Source organism: Musca autumnalis, unplaced genomic scaffold (assembly GCF_047663935.1).
Source record: "Musca autumnalis isolate F117 unplaced genomic scaffold, ASM4766393v1 scaffold_2, whole genome shotgun sequence".
NCBI lineage: Eukaryota > Metazoa > Arthropoda > Insecta > Diptera > Muscidae > Musca > Musca autumnalis.
This window is the reverse complement of record NW_027411755.1, coordinates 155,424,953-155,449,369: the sequence shown is the minus strand read 5'-3', so window position 1 is coordinate 155,449,369 and position 24,417 is coordinate 155,424,953. Positions and strand designations below refer to the sequence as shown.

Genomic DNA, 24,417 nt, shown 5'->3' with positions numbered 1-24,417 from the left:
GTATTTTTTAAAGGTTATCATCGAAATCGGATGCGCATAAAATGTAAATGAACTTCGTGGAAATTATGACCATCTAACTGTATTTTGCGCCCTAATATGCAACAGACGCTACATCGTGGCCGCCAAATAGAATTTCACAAAATGTACACCAAATAAAAGGGATTTATTCGCTGTGTTGGAAAATCGAATGCGCATCATGTCATTTTCACTATTACGCGGTTTATATGCGTTTCAAATGTTGCAATATTCAATATAATATTGTTTTAATGTTATGCCACAATTGGAATTCCTTGTGATTTAATATAATGTTCTAAAAATATTCTCTGATAGGAAAACTATAAGCGAAAAATTTGTTGTAACGGAATATCTTCATTTGTAACGAAAATGACGAAGAACTCAAACATTTTTTCTTCAACCTTTCCTATAAAACCATAAAAAAAAAATAAAATTAGAATAACATCATTTTTATTTTTTGCGTCATATTTTCTTTTTATTTTTGCAAATAACATGAATACTATAGCTCCAAACTTCACGACTAAGGTTTCATTTTATTCCCCACAATGTCGTGATGCTGATTTAATTTTTTATATATATATTTTTGTAAGTATAAGCGCTATTGTTTCAAAAATATGTTTGTTAATACGTGAAATTATTTAACAAATTTTATTTTTCGCGAATCCATTGAAACTTTTCGATTTTTTTTTTTTGCATCATCGCAAAGGATGCGAATTCAGTTAACGATAATAGGATATAACAGCTTACTATATTATGCCGCGATTTTTTTAGAATTTTTTCTAATTAGCATAATTAAAACGGTCATATCTTTTGCGCGCAACGATCAAAGTTCGTAACGAAAACAGATTTGGAATGATGATTTTTTTCTTAATCTATGTACCAAAAATCATTGATGTAGTATCAAAAATTTTTTTGATTTTTTTGAAATGGAAAAGACGATTTTAGACATTTTTTCTGATATACACTTTCATACGAGCAAAATGTGCCTTATCGAAAATGGTTTAAGACCCCAAGTATGTTTGGACGAAATGTGTTTCAGATAATTTGGAGTCGATTAAGCTTTCGCAATATTTTGTCCAAACTTAGTTTAAGTTCGAAGATGGGTTATATCTGTCCACTCCTTCCGGTACCTCCCACACAAATTTGTGCGCACCATAGCTCTTGAAGGGAGTAACAGATTTGTCCCATACTTTGCACATAGTGAAATTTCTACCAAATTAGATGAGGTTCCAATATGGACTCATTCGGTCCACGCCATCGGTTACCTCCCACACAAAATTTCGGAAAAGTTCAGTTAAGGACCTGCTCTCGAATCCTTTTGATTTTTGTAACAACTTCTATTCACGGCCCCTCATACGGTGGTACCAGTTCCATCAGAGGCAGAACCATACTTCCTGAGAAAATAGCCTGAAAGGTTCAAAAAAGCCCTATGACGTAGTGTGTAGTGGTTGAAGCGCAAGATAACTCTCGAACGGATCTGCCGATTCGATCCAAAATTTGGCCTTCATAATATTTTTCCAAACTTAGTTTAAGTTGGAAGATAAGCCATATCGGTTCACTCCTTCTGGTACCTCCCCGACAAAAGTTCAAAAATGTTCGGAAAAGTTGTGAGCATGTCCATTCCTTCAGGTACCTCCCATACACAATTTCGGATAAGTTCACTTTAAGACGTACTCTTGACTACCTTTGATTTCTGTTGAAGCAACTGGCAAACGCTGTCTCAATTACGGCTGTAAAAGTTTTTTCAGTGGCAAGTCCATACTTCTTGGGAAAGCAGCCCGAAAGTTGTAAAAATTCCTATGGCACAATATGTAGTAGCTGGAGAGCACAATAATTCTCGAACTGATAAACCGATTTGGTCCAAAATTCGACCTTCGTCATATTTTGTCCAAACTTAGTTTATCTTCAAAAATGGCCCATATCGGTCCTCTCCTTAAGATACCTCGCCCACAAAAGTTCAACATTTGTGTCTAAGTGCAGTTTAAGGTCTGTTCGGAAATCGATTTTGCAACTTTTAATTAAAATAAGTTTTTAGTTGGCATTGAAAAAAGAACATGTCAACATTTATTAATACAAATGATATTTTTCAAAATAGCGTCATTATCGCTGTTTAAATTGCCGTCAAAGTGAGAATTTCGTAGAAATACTAAAAAATATATGCATATTATAAGGCATATTTCAATGTATTTAAAACGGCGGAAAAATATACCAAATATAAATTTATGTAAAATGGAATATATTGGCAATTGCGAGAGGAATTTATTTAATATATAATATAGCTTAAAGATTTTGGGTAGCGGCCAAAAAACACAACCAGTCATAAAAATAAATATTTTATTTTTCTTAAACTCACTTCATATAGACTTATACTAAATTGGCCGCGTTTGGCCGTGATTTTGCCACCTAAAACACATTACTGAAGTCTTCTGCATTGGTATTACTAGGTTTCAAAACCCGATTTTGCCCTTTTTTGATATTTTTCAGATTTTATAAGGTTACTTCTCAATAAAAAGTCTTAAAATTATGTATGTTTGGTTGGAGGAAATCGTTATATCAGGAATATTGTCAATTATTTCATATTCCATTTCAGAAAAAAAGGATAAATTTTTTTCGCGCTACATCAACGATTTTTGATACGTAGGTTAAGAAAAAAATTCCCAGTACGAATCTGGTCGCGAGCCAATTTTTGGTTGTTGCGGACAAAAGTTATGGCGCTTTTATTTCGCTTTTTAAGAAAGAAAATATTATAAAAACGCTAATTATTTTAATGAGCACAATTGTTACTAAAAAGTTCTCTCGAAGTGACTTCAGCGAGTAGATTTCATAATACCTACAAAATGTTACACAGAATTCGCGGAATGTACATAAAATTGCTAAATAATTGAATATAAGTCTACTTTTTTCAAAATTAAAGCCCATTTAGTGGTCATATAATTACATAAAAAATTGTTGTGGATCCAAACTTCACGGCGTATCAAATGAGACTGCAATCATACATATTGGTGTTATAGTTTCGATGTTACAGCCAAAATAAGGACATATTTTGGTCAAAAAATATTTTTTTGTTTCAAAAAGTATTTTTTTCACATGCATTATGTAGTAGAAAATATTGTCAAAATTTATAGGAATACTTCCTTCATTTTGCTTAAATCTCCTAACAAAATAGACGGATTTTGCTTTATTGACATTCATATTAAAGCTTTCCCATTAGGGAAGCTAATTGGGTTAATGAGGATATATTTCAAAGCTTCTGAAATGGAAATAGAGGTCAAATTACCCATTTTTATTTATATGCATTTTAAAATACGTGTTAATCGCTTATTTATCAAAATCATTTTGTCCGCATGTGATTTTCATGTACAGCAAGACCATATCTGTTAATTTGTATATATTTTTCGAAATTTAATTTGGAGGCTAAGATGTAGCATCAGGTGCATCTTAGCATTAAAATACCTATAAAATATCGCTAATTTGCGCAAAGTGCATACAATTTTTGTCCGCATCCGATTTCAATGTCCACCATGAAAATCTACATCGATGTATATCTATTTCAAGGCGATCAATTAAGAACCGTGGATGTAGCATCACACACCATTTTTTGGGATAAAATGAATGTAGCTCCCTTATCAGTGAAGTTTTCGAAACTTTGTCTTCGCTAAAACGAAGATGCTGTATTAGTTGTTTCATTGCAGTGAAAACGAACCACAGAAAACGCGATAAAATACGCGATATTTCCAAAAACAATTTTAGGCGATTTTTCCACTTTGGACTTTCTTCTAACTCGCGTTTTAGTGGATGGATTTTCACGGGGAATGATTTATTAGATCCGGAACGTAAAAAACTAAAATGTGTAATCAAGTACGAGGAAATCGAATGACAATTGTAAAAATTAGGCCCGAAAAATATGATTTTTAGAAAATCGTTCGCACAAAATTTCCGTATTTGGATGCAGATTTCTATGAAGCTGTGTAGACTACATTCACGACACATATATCAAATAAATCAGAATCGCGAGTTCTACAATCCTATATACGATTTTTTGTAAAACCTGTTTGCGGAATGAAATTATAAGAAAAATGTCAAAAAACACTGTAAAACTGGCTTCAAAATGTCAGCATCATTTAATGGTAGAAGCAGTTAAAATTTTGAAAAGTAATATATTAGTGAGATTATCCTTATTTAGTTTGCTTCTACTTTTACTTTGACAGGAAAATCGAGAGAAGTGTGGTTTACTCACAAATCGAGAGAAAACAAAAAAAGTCACGTTGACTTCAACCCATTTTTTAACACAAATATAGCCACAGCCTCCACACAAATTATCTTTTAAGGCCAATATTTTTTGCCACGTCCAACAACATTTCATTTTATCCAAAAATATTTAATTTGTATAATATAGAACCACAAGTCGCGTTTCCTAAAAGGGTAAACCTTGGCTTCAGCTATGTTAATTTTTCAAAAATATTGGTGATATATAAAACTCAATTGTCGTTTTTTGGTAATTGAATCAGTTGAAAACGGCTGGAGCGATTTGGATAATTTTTTGTGGAAAAGTTAGTCATAGTCCAGTTAAGGTTTTTATGCAAAGAAAAATTGGCCACGCCCACTTTTCCGTCACTTTTATAAATATGTTATATCTACGAAACTACTCAACAGATTTTCCTGAAATTTTCAGGGAACGTAGAGTGATGGCCCCCTGTTGAAATAGGCTACGTATATGGTTGAATTTCGGATCGGGCGGGGTACCTCCCCTATGCCCTATTTTTGTAAAAATGCAATATTTGCAACAATTACAAATGTATCGCTTTGAAAATTAATTTCCGAGTCAATGGCGATTGTGTCTCCGACCTTGCTTGCTTATTTGGGGCATTAAGACTGGACAACGCCCACTTTTGTAAATATGTTATATCTACGAAACTACTGAAACGTTTTCCTGAAACTTTCAGCGAATGTACAGGGTTAGTCCCCGATAAAAATAGGCTACATATTTGTTGACTTTCGGATCGGGCGGGAGGTACCCTGCCCTATTTTTGTAAAAATGCAATATTTGCAACAAATACGAATGTATCGGTTTCGGAATTTATTTGCGAGTCAAAGGCGATTGTGTCTCCAACCTTACGTACTTATTTTGGGACTTAAGATCCGACCACGCTCACTTTCTAATTAGGTTATATCTACAAAACTACTGAAGGGATTTTCAAGGTAATCGCAATTTGTCGAAACTTTTAAATCTTTAAAAATAAAAATCAAATGTCGTTCGTTGGTCATGGCATCAGTTGAGAACGGCTGGACCGATTTCGATATTTATGCAAATTTTTATCATTTCTACAAAAACTACTGAACCGATTTTCCGGAAATTGCCAGGGAATGTACAAGGATGGCCCCCGCTTAAAATAGCCTACAAATTCAGTTGAATTTCGGAAGGGGCGGGGTACTTCCCCTATACCCTACTTTTTTAAAAATGTTATATTTACAATAATTACGAATGTATCTATTTCGGAAGACCTAACCGTTTTTTTAGGATCCAATGACTTGACCACACCCACTTTTTAAAATATGTTACATCTAGAAAACTACTGAACCGATTTTCCTGAAAATGTCAGGGAATATACGGACATATTTGCTTGAATTTTGAAGGGGGCATATTTGAAAAAAACGCCTTACCTTTATGAATAAAAATCAAATGCTGTCATAACCCAACTTAGGTTTTTTGGAAAGAAAAGTTTACCACACCCCCCGAAAACAGGTTACATATTTTATTGAATTCCAGAGGGAGCGGGGTACCTCCCCTATGTGATATTTATAAAAAACGTTATATTTGCAAAAATTATGCATGTATCGGATTAAAAATTTACGGATTAATCTACAATCTAGGTACTTCTTTAGGGCCTATAGGCCCGGCCACGCCTCTTTTTTTTAATATGTCATAACTCCAATACTACTGAAGGGATTTCCATAAAATTTGCGACAAAAGCTCAATCTTTGCCGTTGTTATGTATATTTTATGAATTTCGGAAGAGGTGGAGTACCTTCCCCATGCCTTTCTGTTAAACGCTATATATAAGCCAAACGTACGGTTTCATCATACATTTTGGTAGGCAATGAAGTTGTGTGCACCCTAGGTACATATTTGGAGCCAAAATACCCGACCAGGCCTACTTTTTTTTTAATATGTTATATCTTGAAAACTGATGACCACGCCCACTCTTTTCAAAACATTATTTTTCCAAAACTACTGAACCTAATATTCAGAAAATGTTCAGGAATGTCCCGATGTCCAAAATGCTATATATTTGTATACGAATTTCGGGGCCTATTATTTTATAATCGCTATATTTGCTAAACTTATGAGTGCATCGGGACGATAATAAATCCTAAATAGCATAAATTGGCGAAAAAAATCCTTCACGGTTTGACAATGGACCGAAGAAGTGAGGTAGAAAATACCTATTTTTGAATTGTCAAGCATAAAGTCGATAAAAAGTTGTCATAAAAACTCTTTACGACGGGCCAGCAACGCGGACCGGGGTCTGCTAGTAATTAATAAATGTAAAAATATTGTTGTTTACAATTTCATTGCAAGTAAAATAAGTAATGGCGAAAATTGTTCGTTATATCCGTGGTTTTCTATAAACGGTGCGGCAGCAGTAAGCTTTATTTTATCTCTCTTTTTCATATTAAGCATATATACGGCTTAAAGGAGTACTAAACTCGCCTTTATTAACGTATGTTCAAAAAATATACGAAATGGTAATAACAATTCGTTTGAAAATCTACTCGCGGGGATAAAATTTTTGTAACTTACTACTGTGATCGTTTTCAACTTTGTATAAGAAAACTAATGAAAATGGCATTGGAAGAAATAGCTTTGTTCGTTATATACGTAGCTGCTTATAACCGTTGTTCGTTATATCCGAATTTATCTGTAGAAATCTTTGTTTTATCTCACTTTTACACATAAATAATTTAAAAATCTTTTAATTCCGCTTTATTAATTTTTGCCTCGAAAACAGCTCAAATTACCTATATACGTCAAAACAAGATTCGTATTGGTTTCTGAGATACAGCCCCGATTTTTTTAAAAAATCGATATTTAACCATGATTAGATGAGGCCATAAAATCCGAATCCGATCTAAGAAAACAAAACCCCAATATAGTTTTTGCCTATTGGTCCTGTACTTTCATTAAATTCTGGACAGAAATTGTTTCCACGCGATTGGCTCAAAAATGTTGCACAGTGCAATATTAAAATAATAAGAGAGAAAGAGAATAAAAATGGATGATAGTGAGGAACAACGTTTATGTGAGGTATGTTCAGTGTATGCTACAGTGATGTCACTGTAGCGTTTTTCACATAAACAAATGCAAAATCGCCTGAAATTGGGTGGTAACGCTATATGGAGGCTACAAAAACATAGATCAATGCCCATAATTTTGAAAGATACGTTTTTGACCACTAGGAACTTCAAATGGCAAATTGTATCTAATTCAGTCTGAAAATGTGGTTAAAAACGACATAATACCTTAAATAGGGCGTTACTGTTATAAGGCCATACAACAAAGAAAACTAAAAAAGGGGCTTAACAAACTGCTTTGAAGATAGTCAGAAAGATAGCCAATGAATGTTGATATCTGTCGCGATACGTTCAATTAAAACAGCGTAAATATTGGCAACAATTAAGCAGAAAATAACTATAAATTACATTCCATGCCTTGACAACGAGATATATGTTTTTTAAATTTATGTTCTGTAATACTTCTTCCAAAACGTATCATATTTTGCATAAATTGTTTGTATGCTGATATCCGATGGTGACCAAATCCATAGTTGGGCCGGGACCTAGTACCCTTCTATTATTCATAATTCAGGCATTGTACACACTGTATCGCACGATAGAACAAAGTTATTTTTATCTTTATGTTAGAAGATATTCATATTATGGTACTTACTTATTCTGTAATCTCTTAAATTTCCTGATAATTTCAGAAAATCGTGCAGGTCCCAGGAATATTGGTAATGTTATTAGCCAAATATTGCTATGCAAACAAATATCACCGGATTTCAAGGAAGAAGAGCTGTGTAGTATTACAAAGGATTCACAGGATATCGCATTGTTACTATCGGAAATTCAAGAGTTTATGCCAAAACATGAAACATATCTGGGTATGTATATTTCAATTTTTGAAATTAGATTATAATATGTATTATTAAAATATAGACATAGGCAGCAAAAAAATTCCGTAGGCAAATTTTAGTAGCGTAAGTGGAGATGGAATTTAACAATAAACAAGTAAGAGAGGGCTATAGTCTGATGGGGCCGACCATGTGATACCCTACACCACTTCCTCTGTTCACTAGTTTTCCGCGCAATTTATTTTATTATTGATATAATTTGCATCAAAGGAGAGATTCCTATAACCTGAAACTACATACGTAGTTAAACGTATCGAGTTACCACCAGGACACATTTCTGTTTCTATGAAAATGTGAAATGAAATCTTTTATAAAGGAAAAATGGAAAAAAAAAACAAAGGAAATATTTTTCATTTAGAATTTAGCCTCAGGTTAGTTCGGTTGTAAATATGTATACAATTGGACACATTGTTCTACATAGTGCTTGTATTGGAAATAATAGAAAATATTTGTCGGCAACATTCTTAAAATTTACAAAGTGTGGAGTATGTACGATTTGGTAGACTCATATCTAACATACTATTTAAATTTACCTTTTATTATTAACCTTTTTTAATAACTTCGTTGTATTTCTTTCTGATTATTTCCACTTTTTTAGTTGTAATCTTTAAAAATCGTTCTTAAATCCGTTTTCTCTCGTTGTGATTCTTTGTGTGTTTCTTTTCGTTTGATTTCTCTTATAGAAAGCCATACTGCACTGGAGACCAATGGACCCTGGACAAATAAGGGACGCCACAATTACATTTGCAAAAATATGAGTTTACTCTGCTGCGTCTCTCGACCTAATTATCTTTGAAAGTAAATTGTAACCATCATCAGCAGTAGCAGTACCATCACCACAAACAGCCACAATGACCATCATGATACAATTTTTATACATTTCTTCTACAAATAAAAGCTATAACAAAAACTGAAACAAATGTAGGAACAAATATAAAATAAGAAATACGTAGTAAGAGTACAAGTTAACCAAAAACTTTGAAAGGATCAACAAATTTAATATATACTTAACAACGGTTATGAAATATGAAATATTTACATATTTTTTTACTTTGTCGATTTTTTGCTCTTTACAACTGTTACACATTTCAGAATGTAATGAAACCATAATTTTTTAAAGTAATTTAAGTAAAAATCAAAACAACCAACCAACATACGAATGCACCAATTAGAATGTTAGAAAAATCAAAATCATACAAGTAAAAAATGATCAGTCGGCTTTGCCGACAGAGATATACCCTCAGCATATGTGAATTGGAACTTTCATCTACGTTCAGATCGAATGTATTTATGGTATTTTCGTTATTTTGTGGCCTTTTTGGTCATTTGAACTTGCCGACGAAAATATGGATTAGGATTAAAGATCAAAAGTGTTGCACAGGAAGTACTTAAAGGAATAGACCGACATAGTCCATTGTGGAAGTGGATCTTATTTTGGGATATATCGCCCACTAGTCATTTCAGTGGGTCATCGTATAACTTATGTATAACTTATAATACCGTTGTAAGCAGGACAACAACGAACAGCATCGACATATATTTTCAAAAAATCTTCGAACAGAACCTTAAACTGCACTTAGACACAGATGTTGAATTATCGTGGAGGGGGTACCCTCCATTTTAGAATTTAAACTAAATTTAGACAAAATGTTAGGAGATTCAAAGTTTCGACCAAATTTGTTCAAGAGATGTCGTGCATACCATTTAAGTGACATTTTGAAATATCACTATGCAACACTAAAAATGCAAACAACTTCTAGTATCAATTTTTTGAAAGTACATATTTAGACTACAAAAACCCTAGTTGGGTTTTGCCCTGTCAGATCCAGTTCGGATTTTATGGCCTCATCTAAACCAGGCTAAATCTACACTTTTTTGCATTTATCAGTCCTTTATCTCAGGAACGAATAGGAATTTGGCCTTGTTGTCTTTAGCAATATTGTAGCCCAGTTGAATTTATCTTTTGAAGAAACCACATAAGAAAAACTCCATCTGGGGCATCAAAATCTAAAAAATATAGAAAATTTTACATAATTGCTTAAATTCTGGTCAGTATCGGTTAAACTATTGGGAGTTGAACCAAGTAACCTTTTGCAAAAATCTTCCAAATAAAGTTCTCAACAATTCTTTAGAACATTCTGAAACTCTAAAATGCTTACTTCATGTTGTTTCAGCGGTATTTTGCATCATATCTTTTACAACACATATTTCAAACACAGTTCACACCAACAGTTTATTTTCGCATTTCGGATTTCACTACATTATTGACATTTTTATTAAATCGTCGTTGAAAAATGTACTGAAAAGATGCATTTTAGAACAATGACGTGTTCTGAAGAGTTGTGTATTACATTCCAGGGAATATTTTTTCAAAAGAAAAGAAAAAATTAACGGTTTTGGAGATACGGTGCGAAATGTATAAAAATTTGTGGAATTTTTGCATATATTTTGAAATTTGGGGCAATAAATGTAGTTTTTTCGAGTTTATTAGTTCTCCAATTACTTTATTCTTGTCGTTATCTACAAATTTGCTTCAGATGTCAGAAGAAGATTCGCATTGGTTTCAGAGATATTGCCCCGAATTTCTTTAAAAACTCAATATTTAACCATATTTAGATGGGGCCATAAAATCCGAGCTGGATCTGATACAACAAAACCCAAATAGGGTGTCTTGTCGTTTGGGTCTGTACTTTCAAAAAATCCACAGTTCGAAGTGTTTGCACAAGATCACCTCAAAAATGTTGCACAGTGTATTCAAGGGAACTACCGGAAGTTGTGGGCCGCTATTATCTATCTTCGAACTGAAAGTATGACAAAATATCAGGAAGGCCAAATTTTGGACCAAATCGGTTAGTTCGAGAGTTACCGTGCTCTCCAGCCACTACATATGTTGCCATAGGGTTATTTTACACGTTTCGGGCTGTTTTCTCATGAAGTATGGACTTGCCCCTGAAAAAACTTTTACCGTCGTAATTGAGGCAGCAAATGCAAGTTGCTTCAAAAAAATCAAAGTGATTCGAGAGCTGGTCTTAATGTGAACGTATCCTTAATTTTGTGTGATAGGTACCCGAAGGAGTGCACAAACATAGTGCATATTCGAACCTGATCTAAATCTGGTAGACATATTAGGATGTGTAAAGTATGGACTAAATCGGTCACTCCCTTCAATAGTTATCGTGCGAACAATTTTTCCGAACATTTTTGAACTTTTGTGAGGGAGGTACCTGAAGAGTGAACCGATATAGCTTATAATCCATCTTAAACTATGTTTGGACAAAATATTACGAAGGCTGAATTTTGGACCAAATCGGTGGATCCGTTCGAGAGTTGTCTTGCGCTCCAACCACTACACACGGTGTCATAGGAGTATTTGCAATTTTCAGGCTATTTTCTCAGGAAGTATGGACTTGTCCCTAATGAGACATGTACCGTCGTAAGCGGGGCTGTGAATACAAGTTCTTATAACAAAAATCAAAGAGATTCGAAAACAGGTCCTAAACTGAACTTTTCCGACATTTTGTGTGGTATGTACCCGAAGGAGTGAACCGATTGAGTTAATACTAGAACCTCATCTAAATCTGGTAGAAATTTCACGATGTGCAAAGTCTGGTCCGAATCGGTTACTCCCTTCAAGAGTTAGAGTGCTCAAAATTTTCCGAACATTTTCGAGATTTTGTGGGGTAGGTACCGGAAGGAGTGGACCGATATAACCCATCTTCGAACTTAAACTAAGTATGGACAAAATATTACGAAAGCCAAACACGGTGCTCTTGAAACCATTTTAAATGGAAGGTGCATCTAAGTCTGGTAGAAATTTCACGATGTGCAAAGTCTGGTCCGAATCGGTTACTCCCTTCAAGAGTTAGAGTGCTCACAAATTTTCCGAATATTTTCGAGATTTTGTGGGGGAGGTACCGGAAGGAGTGGACCGATATAACCCATCTTCGAACTTAAACTAAGTTTGGACAAAATATTACGAAAGCCAAACACGGTGCTCTAGAAACCATTTTAAATGGAAGGTGCTTACACCTCGGAAGTTTTTGTGGATTCTGAAACTACAATGTTCATAGATGAGAAAAATCAAAAAACAAAAAAAAAAAATCGCCGGAGCGCTTTTTAAATAAATCGCGATTTAAATTGACATTTTTAGGGGTTGTTTAGGTTTTCACGAGTTTGCTTAGAAACCGCAAGTCCTATCAAAATGGGACTAAACAAAATGTTGTAGCTATGAAAATACTCTCTAAGATCGACTTTTATGGTATTTTCGTAGTTTTTACCATTTTTGAGATATAGAAGTTCAAATTGGGACAATGCACTGACTGTATCGCCCCCTTATAAAACAACGTCATGAAGAGTGCGCCTTAACTAACTTTTGATGAAAAATCCAAAAACAAGAAAAATAGCTGTTGGGATTTTTAAAAAAATCGCGGTCAAAATTCAAATTTTTAGGTGTTTTTTTATGTTTTCACGGTTTTGCCTGGAAACCACAAGTCCAATCGAAATGGAGCTAAAGAACATTTTGTAGCTGTGAAAATTCTCTAGAGGATTGACGTTTACCAGTTGTTCCCAGCCTGTACCATTTTTGAGATAAAGAAGCTCAGTTTACAGTTTTAAGTTTTTTTGTTAGGGTTTCGCGATTTTGCTTGAATACGGTAAGTCTTATCGATATGGGATCTAAGAAAATATTAAAGCTGTGAAAATTCTCTACAATACTGGCTTAAGTAACTTATCCTAAGTTATAACATTTTTTAGATATATAAGTTTAAGTTGGGAATTTGCAGTCATGACATTGTTTTATAAGGGGGCGATACAGAATTGAATTGAGTTTGAATTGTCCCAATTTGAACTTCTATATTTCAAAAACGGTAAAACTGACGAGAATGCTGTACAGGTAAATCCTGTAGAGAATTTTCATAGCTAAAACATATTCTTTGGTCCTATTTTGATAGGACTTGCCGTTTCTAAGCAATGTGGTGAAAACCTAAAAAACCCCTAAAAATGTTAACTTAAATCGCGATTTATTTAAAAAGCGCTCCGGCGATTTTTTTTTTGTTTTTGATTGTTTTCATCTATAAACATTGTAGTTTCAGAATCCGCAAAAACTTCCGAGGTGTAAGCACCTTCCATTTAAACTTGTTTCAAGAGCACCGTGCAAATTTTTGAAAGTGTATATAGGAAATGTTGCCAATTATTTCATATTTTTATTTGAAAATTTTGCCTATTAGGCGAAGGTCATTTTTTATTAATTTTTTTAATTAATTTCTCTTTAGAGACGAGCTTACTGACCAAGATGCTTTTATCATATTCCATTTCCAAAAAATTTAATTTTTTCTTTTCGCGCTACATCAAAGATTTTTGGTACATAGGTTAAGAAAAAATTCCCCAGTACAAATCCGCTCGCGAGCAAATTTTTGGTTGTTGCGGACAAATGTTATCGCGGTTTTACTTCTGCTTTTAAGAAAAAATTATTATAAAAACGATAATTATTTTATTCAGCACTATTGTCACTAAAAAGTTATCACGAAATGACGTCATTAAGTAGATTGCATAATATTTGTAAAATGTTACTCAGCATTCGCGGAATTTACAAAAAATTGACAAAATTTTAAATGTAATCCGAATTTTTTTCAAAATATCAAAAAAAATATCAAAATATCAAAAATTACAAAAAAAAAACAGATTTAAATAAAGACTCCACGGGGAATCAAATGAGACCAAACTTATAATCATCGAGATAGTAGTTAGGATATTATAGCCAAAATAAGAACATATTTGTGTTACAAGAAACAATTTTTGGTTTGGAATAATAGTTTTCACATGCATTCTAGAGTTGAAAATATTGGAAAAATCTATAGGAGTACTTTTTTTATTTTTCCTGACACTCCCAAGAAAATGGGCGAATTTTGCTTTATCTACATTCACATAGAAGGTTTCCCATTGAGGAAAGTTATCGGGTTGTTGAAATAAATCATTAGACTTCTTAAAAAACATCTCCAATTGGCGCAATGTACATGAAATTTTGTTCCGCATTCGGTTTCAGGGTCAGCACGAAAGTCTACATCGATATATATCTATTTCAAGGCGATCAATCAGGAACCGTGGATGTAGCATCACACACATTTTTTGGGATAAAATTGATTAATTAATCAGTGAAGTTTTTAAATCTCTGTTTCCGCAAAAACGAAGATGCTGCACTAGTTTTTTCATTGCAGTGGAAACGGCCCCCAGAATACCCGATGGGCGATATTTTCGAAAACAATTTTAGGTGATTTCCATACCTTGGAATTTCTCGTATCTCGCGTTTCAGTAGCTGGAATTTCACGAGTAAGGATTTATTAGATCGAATTATTAAATTATTATTAAATCGAATGACAATTGTAAAAATTAGGCCCGAAAAATATGATTTTTAGAAAAATGTTCGCACAAAATTTTCGTATTTGGATGCAGATTTCTGTGAAGCTGTATAGGCTACATTCACGACACATATATCAAATAACTCAGAATCGCGAGTTCTACAATCCCATATACGATTTTTTGAAAAACCTGTTTGCGGAACAAAATTAGAAGAAAATTTCAAAAAACACTTAAAATCTGGCTTCAAAATGTCAGCATCATTTAATGGTAGACGCAGACCAAATTTTGAGAAGATATATACTAGTGAGATGATCCGTATTTAGTTGCCTTCTGCTTTTACTTTGACGGGAAAATCGTGAAAAGTGTGGTTTAATCACAAATCGAGAGAAAACATAAAAATACACGTTGGCTTCAACCCATTTTTACCCATTATTTAACATAAATGTAGCCACAGATTCCACGCAAATTAACTTTTAAGGCCAATATTTTTTGCCAAGTCTAAAAACATTTCATTTTATCCGAAAGCATTTAACTTGTATAATATTCAACCATATTTCGCGAGTTATTAAAGGCTTAACCTTGACTTCAACTATGTTAAATTTTCAAAAATTTTGCCCATATACCCCACGGCGCTCTTGAAACAATTTTAAATGGAAGGTGCTTACACCTCGGAAGTTTTTGCGGATTCTGAAACTACAATGTTTATAGATGAGAAAAATCAAAAAACAAAAAAAATCGCCGGAGCGCTTTTTAAATAAATTGCGATTTAAGTTGACATTTTTAGGGGTTGTTTAGGTTTTCAAGATTTTGCTTAGAAACCGCAAGTCCTATCAAAATGGAACTAAAAACAATGTTGTAGCTATGAAAATTCTCTACAAGATTGTCCATTATGGTATTCTCATCGGTTTTACCGTTTTTGAGATATAGAAGTTCAAATTGGGACAATTCAAATTCAATTAACTTCTGTATCGCCCCCTTATAAAACAATGTCATGACTGCAAATTCCCAACTTAAACCTATATATCTAAAAACATGTTACAACTTAGGATAAGTTACTTAAGCCAGTCTTGTAGAGAATTTTCACAGCTTTAAGATTTTCTCAGGTATTCAAGCAAAATCGCGAAACCCTAACAAAAAAACCTAAAAATGTAAACTGAGCTTCATTATATCAAAAATAGTACAGGCTGGGAACAAATGATAAACGTCAATCCATAAGAGAATTTTCACAGCTACAACATTTTCTTTAGCTCCATTTCGATTGGACTTGCGGTTTCCAAGCAAAATCGTGAGAACCAAAAAAACCACCTAAAAATGTGAATTTTGACCGCGATTTATTCAAAAATCCCTACAGCGATTTTTTCTTGTTTTTGGATTTTTCTCATCTATGAACACTGCTGTTTTAGAATTCACAAAAACTTTCCCTGTGTAAGCGGTTTTCATCAAAAGTTAGTTAAGGCGCACCCTTCATGACATTGTTTTGTAAGGGGGCGATACAGTCAGTGCATTGTCCCAATTTGAACTTCTATAACTCAAAAATGGTAAAAACTACGAAAATACTATAAACGTCGATCTGGTAGAGAATTTTCATAGCTACAACATTTTCTTTAGTCCCATTTTGATAGGACTTGCGGTTTCTAAACAAGATCGTGAAAACCTAAACAACCCTTAAAAATGTTAACTTAAATCGCGATTTATTTAAAAAGCGCTCCGGCGATTTTTTTTGTTTTTGGATTTTTCTTATCTATGAACATTGTAGTTTCAGAATCCGCAAAAACTTTCAAGGTGTAAGCACCTTCCATTTAAAATTGTTTCAAGAGCACCGTGACCCTTGTTAGCATATGTATATGCTGAGGGTATAAAAATCAACATACCGGAAATTAAGGAATGGAAAAGAAACACGTAATCTTGTTACGTTAAAAAAACATCAACTACACTGTGTGTAAGTTTTTGAGTCATGGTTTATAAACCATATTCTGACACCGCAGCGTGATAGAAGGCCAAAAATTAGAAGACACGTGTCCCGGCGTTTTTCCCTATCTCTTCAAAGACCTGATGTCATATGATCATCATTTGTGGGGCTCATATCTTATAAATTGCTGAGAATTTGGGTTTACTCGTGGAGCAAAGTTGTAGCTCACGTCGTAAGGAATAACAATTGTAAACACATAAAATCTATACAATATCACCTTCAAGGTCAAAATCGCCAAGGTCAAATTTTCCTTATAATTTTTTCTCCGATTTTAGGCTACAGATATCAAATCGATCAGCAAACAACCATCTACAATAATGTACCTTAGATCTCAATAATCAATCAATCAATATACGAACTCTGTAGCTACGGTTCTTAATGGCAAAAATAGCAATACAATTACGATTTGTATCCTCTTTTCTCGGTTTCTGCTCCATTGATAATAAACCGTTGCAAATTCAAGAAAAGAATTAACCACATTAACGTAGCTAGAATATCAGTAAACAACTTTCGGAAACAAACGAACTGTCTATGAACACTCCTTAATGGCGAAAATAGCGAAAAACTATTGAAGGTTTGAAAATACTCGATTTTTGTACTTTTTTCATCCGATTCTGGTCCACAGATAGCGAACAGTCAAAAAATTAAGAATACAGTCAACTACAAAAATGTGCCTAAGATCTCTAAAACAACTCCCTAGAACATATGAATATTGTAGAAACGTTCCTTCAAGCCCATAATTCTATAATATTTATACCCTCCACCATAGTATGGAGGGTATATTAAGTTTGTCATTCCGGTTGTAACACATCGAACTAATCATTTGCGACCCTATAGAGTATATATATTCTTGATCAGGATAAAATTCTAAGACGATCTGGTCATGTCCGTCTGTCTGTCCGTCTGTTGTAATCACTCTAGCGTCCGCAATAATTGAGATAGAGCGCTGAAATTTGCACCCGAGGGTCTTTTTACCATAGGCAGGTCAAGTTCGAAGATGGGCTATATCGGTCCACTCTTTGGTATAGCCCCCATATAACGGTACCTCCGGATTTAAGGTATTTTGACGTTCTTCGCCACATTTGCAGACCGAATTAGCTATAATTTGGCACTTAGGGTTCCTAGTGATCAACAAACTTATATCCCAAAGGATATGGGCATAGGTCCATGTTTTGGTATAGTCCCCATATAACGGTACCTCCCGATTTTCGGTATTTTGAGAATTTTAGCCACAATTTTTAACCGAACGATCTGCAATTTGACATTTAAGGTTCTCAGTGGTCATGAAACATCTACACGAAACATCGTCAACATAGGTCCATGTTTTGGTATGGCCCCCTTATAACCGTACCTCCCGATTTTCGGTTTTTTTAACATTTTAGTTACAATTTTGAACCGAACTAGCTGTAATTTGACATTTGAGGTTCTTAGTGGTCATGAAATATCTCCACCAAACATCGTCAATATAGGTCCATGTTTTGGTATAGCCCCCATATATCGGTACCTCCCGATTTTCGGTATTTTGAGAATTTTAGCTACAATTTTTAACCGAACTAGCTGTAATGTGCCATTTGAGGTTCTCAGTGGTCATAAAACATCTCCAACGATACATCGTCAACATAGGTCCATGTTTTGGTATAGCCCCCATATAACGGTACCTCCCGATTTTCGGTATTTTGAGAATTTTAGCTACAGTTTTTAACCGTAATAGCTGTAACTTGACATTTAAAGTTCTCAGTGGACATAAAACATCTCCAACGAAACATCGTCAACATAGGTCCATGTTTTGGTATAGCCCCCATATAACGGTGTCTCCCGATTTTCGGTGTTTTGAGAATTTTAGCTGCAATTTTTAACCGAACTATCTGTAATGATCGGTATTTTGAGAATTTTAGCTACAATTTTATCTATTCAAAAATAATCGTCAATATAGGTCCATGTTTTGGTATATCCCCCCATATAACTTTACCTCCCGATTTTCGGGAATTTTCAGTGGTCACGAAATTTCTTCACTAAAATTCGTCAACATGGGTCCATTTTTGAGAGTCTACATTGTTTTGATGAAACTACCCTCAATTTGACTCTTGAAGTTCCCTGCAGCTATAAAACTTTTCCGCCAAAAAAATGTAAAGATAGGTTGACTCTTTGATATAGCCCCGTAGGTGGTACCTTTCAACCTAGCTGCAAAAACTTCATCACGCCATAACGCGGAAGTTCGACTCACTGCGCATCTGTCCTTTGGGGTTTTTAATATACTCACCGTTGTCGAAAAGTTGTTACACCTAAAATTGTGAAAGGACCCTAACTATTCCATTTTAATTAAGACTTTTTTATGGTGGAGGGTTATAAAAAGTTCGGCCCGGCCGAACTTAACGACTTTTTACTTGTTGATTATTCTTTCGTGTTCAGGTCCGCAAATAACAAACCTTTAAAATTTCCTTGAGTTTTTTTATTTCCAGACCTGAATGTGAAGTTCAACTTAAACAATAATTCCTAGAATCTTAATATGTTCTAAAAAGTTGTTCATTGAAATCTTAGGTAAATTTTTGTAGTTGACGGTATCCTTAAATCTTGGACCAGAATCGGAAAAAAGTACAAAAATCGAATACATATTTTCAAAAGTTTTTTTTTTCGCTATTTTCGCCATTAAGGAGCGTTCATAGACAGTTCGTATAGTTTCAGAAAGTTGTTTACTGATATTTTTGCTACGTTGATGTGGTTAATTCTTTTTTGAATTTTCAACGGTTAAGTATCTACGGAGCAGAAACCAAGAAAAGAGGATATAAATCGCCATTGTATTGCTATTTTGGCCATTAAGAACCGTATCTACAGAGTTCGTATATTCTAGAAATTTGTTTTAAATATCTAAGGTACAATTTTGTAGATGATTGTTTGCTTCAATTCTGATCGATTTGATATCTGTAGCCTAAAATCTGAGAAAAAATCATAAATGAAATTAGACCTTGATGATTTTGACCTTAAAGATGAGGTTTAATGGATTTTATGTGTTCACAATTATTATTCTTTAAGACGAGAGCTATAAGTTTGCTTCTACGAGTAAACTCAAATTCTTAGCGATTTCAAAGATATGAGCCTGATAGTGTGATCCCTTTTGATATCAAGGCCTCAGGTTTCGGGGCCCATAACCGCGAAAGTGAAAATGATAGGGAAAAACGCCGGGACACGTGTCTTCTTATTTTTGGTGTTCCATCACGATGCGGTGTCAGAATATGATTAATAATTTTTCGTGTTGCATAGTGTTATTTTACAGACTTAAGTATAGAATATATGTAGTTAAGATAAAGATATTTTCATATACATATCTATTTATTGTATGTATACATAAAAACACCATATTTTATACACATACATATACAATCAATTAGAATATTTTTTAATAAAAAAATAAGACATGAAGTAAGATAATATTGAAAGTTGTAACGAAATAATAAAACAATAAGTTGGTCTAATTATAGAAATAAAAAATTAATAAAAACACAGCTTTTTGGTAAGTAAAAGATGATTATAATTACGAAAATAAAAACTCAGAGATGGTTTAAAGTTGGCCTTAAGCTGCGTTTTTTTTTTTTTTTTTATTTTAAGGTAATCGCGAAGAATATTTACCAAAAATCAGAAGTCGATCGAATCAAAATTGACTGAGATATGAGCTTTGGAAGAGAAAAATTATTGGTTTTGTATGTAACAACCCAGCAAAATTTGAAGGATGGGGTTCTATGCGATGGCGTGACTTCATGTCATATTTTGCATTGCTTCAAACGAAGTCGTGAAAGATCCGATCTTTTCATTAGCATTTTAACCCACGCAATGGAAGCCGTGAAAGATCCGATCTTTTCATCAGCATTTGAACCCATTCCTTCGATCCAATAAAGATGATGTTTGTGTTTTTTATTTACACGCCTTCATATTTTCTTTTATTTATCTAAATATGTTTTAAGCTATATAAGGTTTATTATTTACAATAGGCTTGATGTTGTCGGAGACTCGAAATCACGACCAAAGTTGTTAAAACTCTGGTAATAAATTCTTACATTTCCTGTATATCATACAAGTACGACTTCTAAACAATTGGTGTTGTACCTAGATCGAAGCGTCCTTCAGACACTGCAATAAAAAGGATGTCCCAATTATCGAGCTAACAATAGAATCGGACTGCACTCTTTGGTATTATAAACATTCTCTTATCTGTTCTAAATCTGGCATAGAATGAAATCAATCAAATCTCGATTATAGAAATTTGAACAAAAAGTCCGAAAGAAAAGGAACAAGAATCTGAAAAGAAAGAAGTAACGACTTTTGGAAAGAATATGTTTTAACTTATATTTATAAAGGTCTGGATGCATAAGTTGCCTCGCCTGCTTGCCTTGTTCCCCGTTTCATTTCTTACATAACAAAAATATAAGAATAAAGATGGCCGAGCCAATTTCGAACAAGGTTGACCTTTTCTTTTTATTCTTTTATCAGAAGCAAGCAGGCGAAGCAGCTCCTATACTCAGAGTGGGTTCATAAGCTGCCTTGCCTGATTGGCTTGCTTTCCTGCTTCATTTCTGACATAATAAAAATAAAAGAATAAAGAAGGCCGACCAAATTTCGAACTGTGTTGCCCTTTTCTTTTTTATTCTTTTAATAGAAGCAAACAAGGCAAGTAGGCAAGGCAGCTTGCATAAATGCTATTTTCTGAAAAGTCCCTCCTCTTCTTTCGTTACATATACAAATACAGCATTTTTCATTTTCCAAACAAGACATAAAAATTGCATGCCAAAGCATTGGTGAAAATCACATGTCAATGCATTGCACAGTGGATCCACTTGTATGGAGAAAGTGGCCAAAAATATTTAGAGTGTAAAAACCAAGCCAATACGCCGGTTACACCTTTGTGCTCTTGCGAAGAATGATTTAAGAAACCACGAGCGTAACATTCTCCCCCCTTTCCCCTCTGGAGGGGGTATACGGTAAGAATTGTTTTATGCTGTTAATACAAAATGACATGAACAAAGGACCGGATTATCTTATTATGCAAAAATAAGCTTGGGGAAACAAAACAATCTCCAAAACAACATAAAATCCAACCAATTTAGCGGTTAAAAAAATCAACATTTTTGTCTGAAAATTGGTAAAATATTTAATATAGGTCTTATAGCGCTTTTCCTGGAAGGCACGTACCGCCAACGTAAGACAAATGTGGAAGAAGATTTCATCATCTTGCAGCTGATACCAATTATGTTAATGTGCGTGGTCAGATAACAGAGTTACACGCTAACATATCCATAGAAATCCTATTCTAGGGCAGCTTTAGTCAGCAGCCCACCATTTATAGTCTGGCACTAGATGGCAGCTGATTTTAATACTGAATAATTTTAAACCCATGAACTACTTTGGAAAATTATTCCCGAGGTGGGCACTGGTGGGCATCATGACTAAAACCTTATGTCACATTTAAGTATATGATCGAGTTGGCATTACAAAATACACTAAGAAACTATGCAGCTAACTAGAATTCCACAACACGCTAAAACACTATTTTTTAACGAAAATTAAGCTATTACCTCCTCCTTCAAAATCCAATATAATATTTTGCTATACGTATTAGTTTCGCGATATTTTGAATATATTTACTTGCACTTAAAATATAGGTTGTACTCACAACAAAAAATATTATTCAAATGTTCCGACTTTTGAAGCTATTCTTGTGAAGATCGCTTTCGAATGAAACCAAAATTAATATATTTTTAAAAAGGTCCATGTCATAGCTGTCAGATTTGCCAGACGTTGTACCAAAATTTTGACATTCATTTTTTTTATTTTTGGCCAATGGGTGGATCCACTGTGCACTGATTAAAATGACATGTCAAAGCATTGTTTAAAATGACATGAATAGGATCCATAAAAGAACGTCATCTTTTGGAGGTCACGCTTATATAAAATTCATGAGTGAAAATGACAAAAAGATGACATGCCAGATCACTTGCACCCATGATTCAACTCATGATTTGTCATCGAACATTTTGCTGGGAAAGTCAGAATTAACCTATATTCATAAAATTTTGTGGTCATAACGGTATATTCATATATTTTGTGGGCCTAACGGTGGACTCGATGGTTATAAAGCTCATTAATAATTTTGGAGGCTATGACCGTTCAGATCGCGGCCAAAAGGGCCTTTCACTATGGGCGTTATGAGAGACGTCATCATTGATGGCGACAGATATTTTAATATCGCCCACATAGAACTGTGTCGACTGATTTTTGATATTTTGAAGGATTTTACTACATCGTAAATTTAAGGAATTTTTTCATGGTTTACAACTGTTGCACATTTCAGGAAGTAATCAAAACATATTTATTTGATTAATTTAAGTTAAAAAAAAAAAACAACCAAGATATAAGTGCACCAATTAGAATGCTAGAAAAATTAAAATCACAATACAACATACCGCAAATAAAGGAATGAAAGGGAAACTCATAATCTTGTAATGTTAACAGAGACATTAATTATGTTGCAGACTTAAGTATAGAATATAGCTAAGACATAGATATGTTCATATACATATTTATTTATTTATTGTGGGTATATATCAAAACACCATATTTTATAATCATACATATACACTCAATTAGAATATATTTTAATAAAACAGCACTCAACTCTGAGCGAGATTTTTAAAATTGCAAAAAAGATGAATTTGCCATCGTACAAAAATCCGTGGCAAACACATCCCCCATAGGCTTTGAACATGAACAACTTTGAAGACTCCTTAACAAATATTACGTGGCTTTATCAAGAGATATATTTGAAAGATACAAACAAACTGTATGGATAATACTGTATACAGACCCAGCAAAATTTGAAGGAAGGGGTTCTATGCGATGACATGATTTCATGGCATATTTTGCATTGGTTCAAAGCAAGTCGTGAAAGATCCGATCCCTTCATTAGCAATTCAACCCATGCAAAGGAAGTCGTGAAAGATCCGATCTTTTCATCAGCATTTGAATCATTTGTACAGATCACTATACAAACAAACAAGTCGATTTGTACATCCCTACAAGTAGCGACATCAAAACAAAAGAGTATACGAGTACATTTCCAAAACTTTTGTTATAAAATTACAAAAAAAAGTCGTAAACGATTTTCATATAAACTTTGTGTACGGGAACGCAAAATGTGTAAAAGTGGTAAAAATTGTAAAAACTTTTTAGTTGTGGAACAGAGCTTATGTTGCGGTGCAGCGGCGGTGATTCAATTGAAATTTTGGGTGTAAACTTTATGCTGATAAATTAGTTCTAGTTATTTCACGAATTAGTTTGAATTAATAAAGAGTTTGGTTTGTCATGAAAATCATATTTCAATACAGAATTTTCCATTTTGCTGGGCAGCAAAATGTTCGATGCCAAGGACGCTATTGAATCATGGGTGCAAGTGATCTGGCATGTCATCTTTTTAGCATTTTCACTCATGAATTTTATATGAGCGTGACCACCATGACATTCATTTTCGGATGTTAAGATGACATTCATTGTCGGATCCTAAGCATGTCATTTTGACCAATGCTTTGACATGTCATTTTCACCAACCCTTTGGCATGACATTTTCATGTCTTGTTTGGAAAATGGAAAATTCTGTATTGAAATATGATTTTCATGACAAACAAAACTCTTTATTAATTCAAACTAATTCATGAAATAACTAGGACTAATTTATCAGCATAAAGTTTACACCCAAAATTTCAATTTAATCACCGCCGCTGCACCGCAACAGAGTTTACTTCATCCACTCTCAGCCACTGATTTTGTTTCATCTTACAAAAGCTTTTCTATTATCTTCTCATCACCAGTTCAGACTTTGACATGGACTCCAACAGCACTCGT

General features: G+C 33.9%; 1 protein-coding gene across 7 annotated transcripts in view; it reads left to right on the top strand.

Annotated features, from left to right (window-relative positions):
* Window positions 1–9,392, top strand: part of LOC141394771 (uncharacterized) — a 238,480-nt gene extending 229,088 nt beyond the window's left edge. For all 7 annotated transcript variants that reach the window (XM_073969652.1, XM_073969648.1, XM_073969650.1 and 4 more), the window contains 2 exons: window positions 8,001–8,177; window positions 8,891–9,392. In XM_073969652.1, the coding sequence (XP_073825753.1) occupies window positions 8,001–8,177; window positions 8,891–9,003 (290 nt within the window). In that variant the 3' untranslated portion in view covers window positions 9,004–9,392. The remainder of the gene's footprint in view (window positions 1–8,000; window positions 8,178–8,890) is intronic.
* Window positions 9,393–24,417: the final 15,025 nt, after the last annotated feature.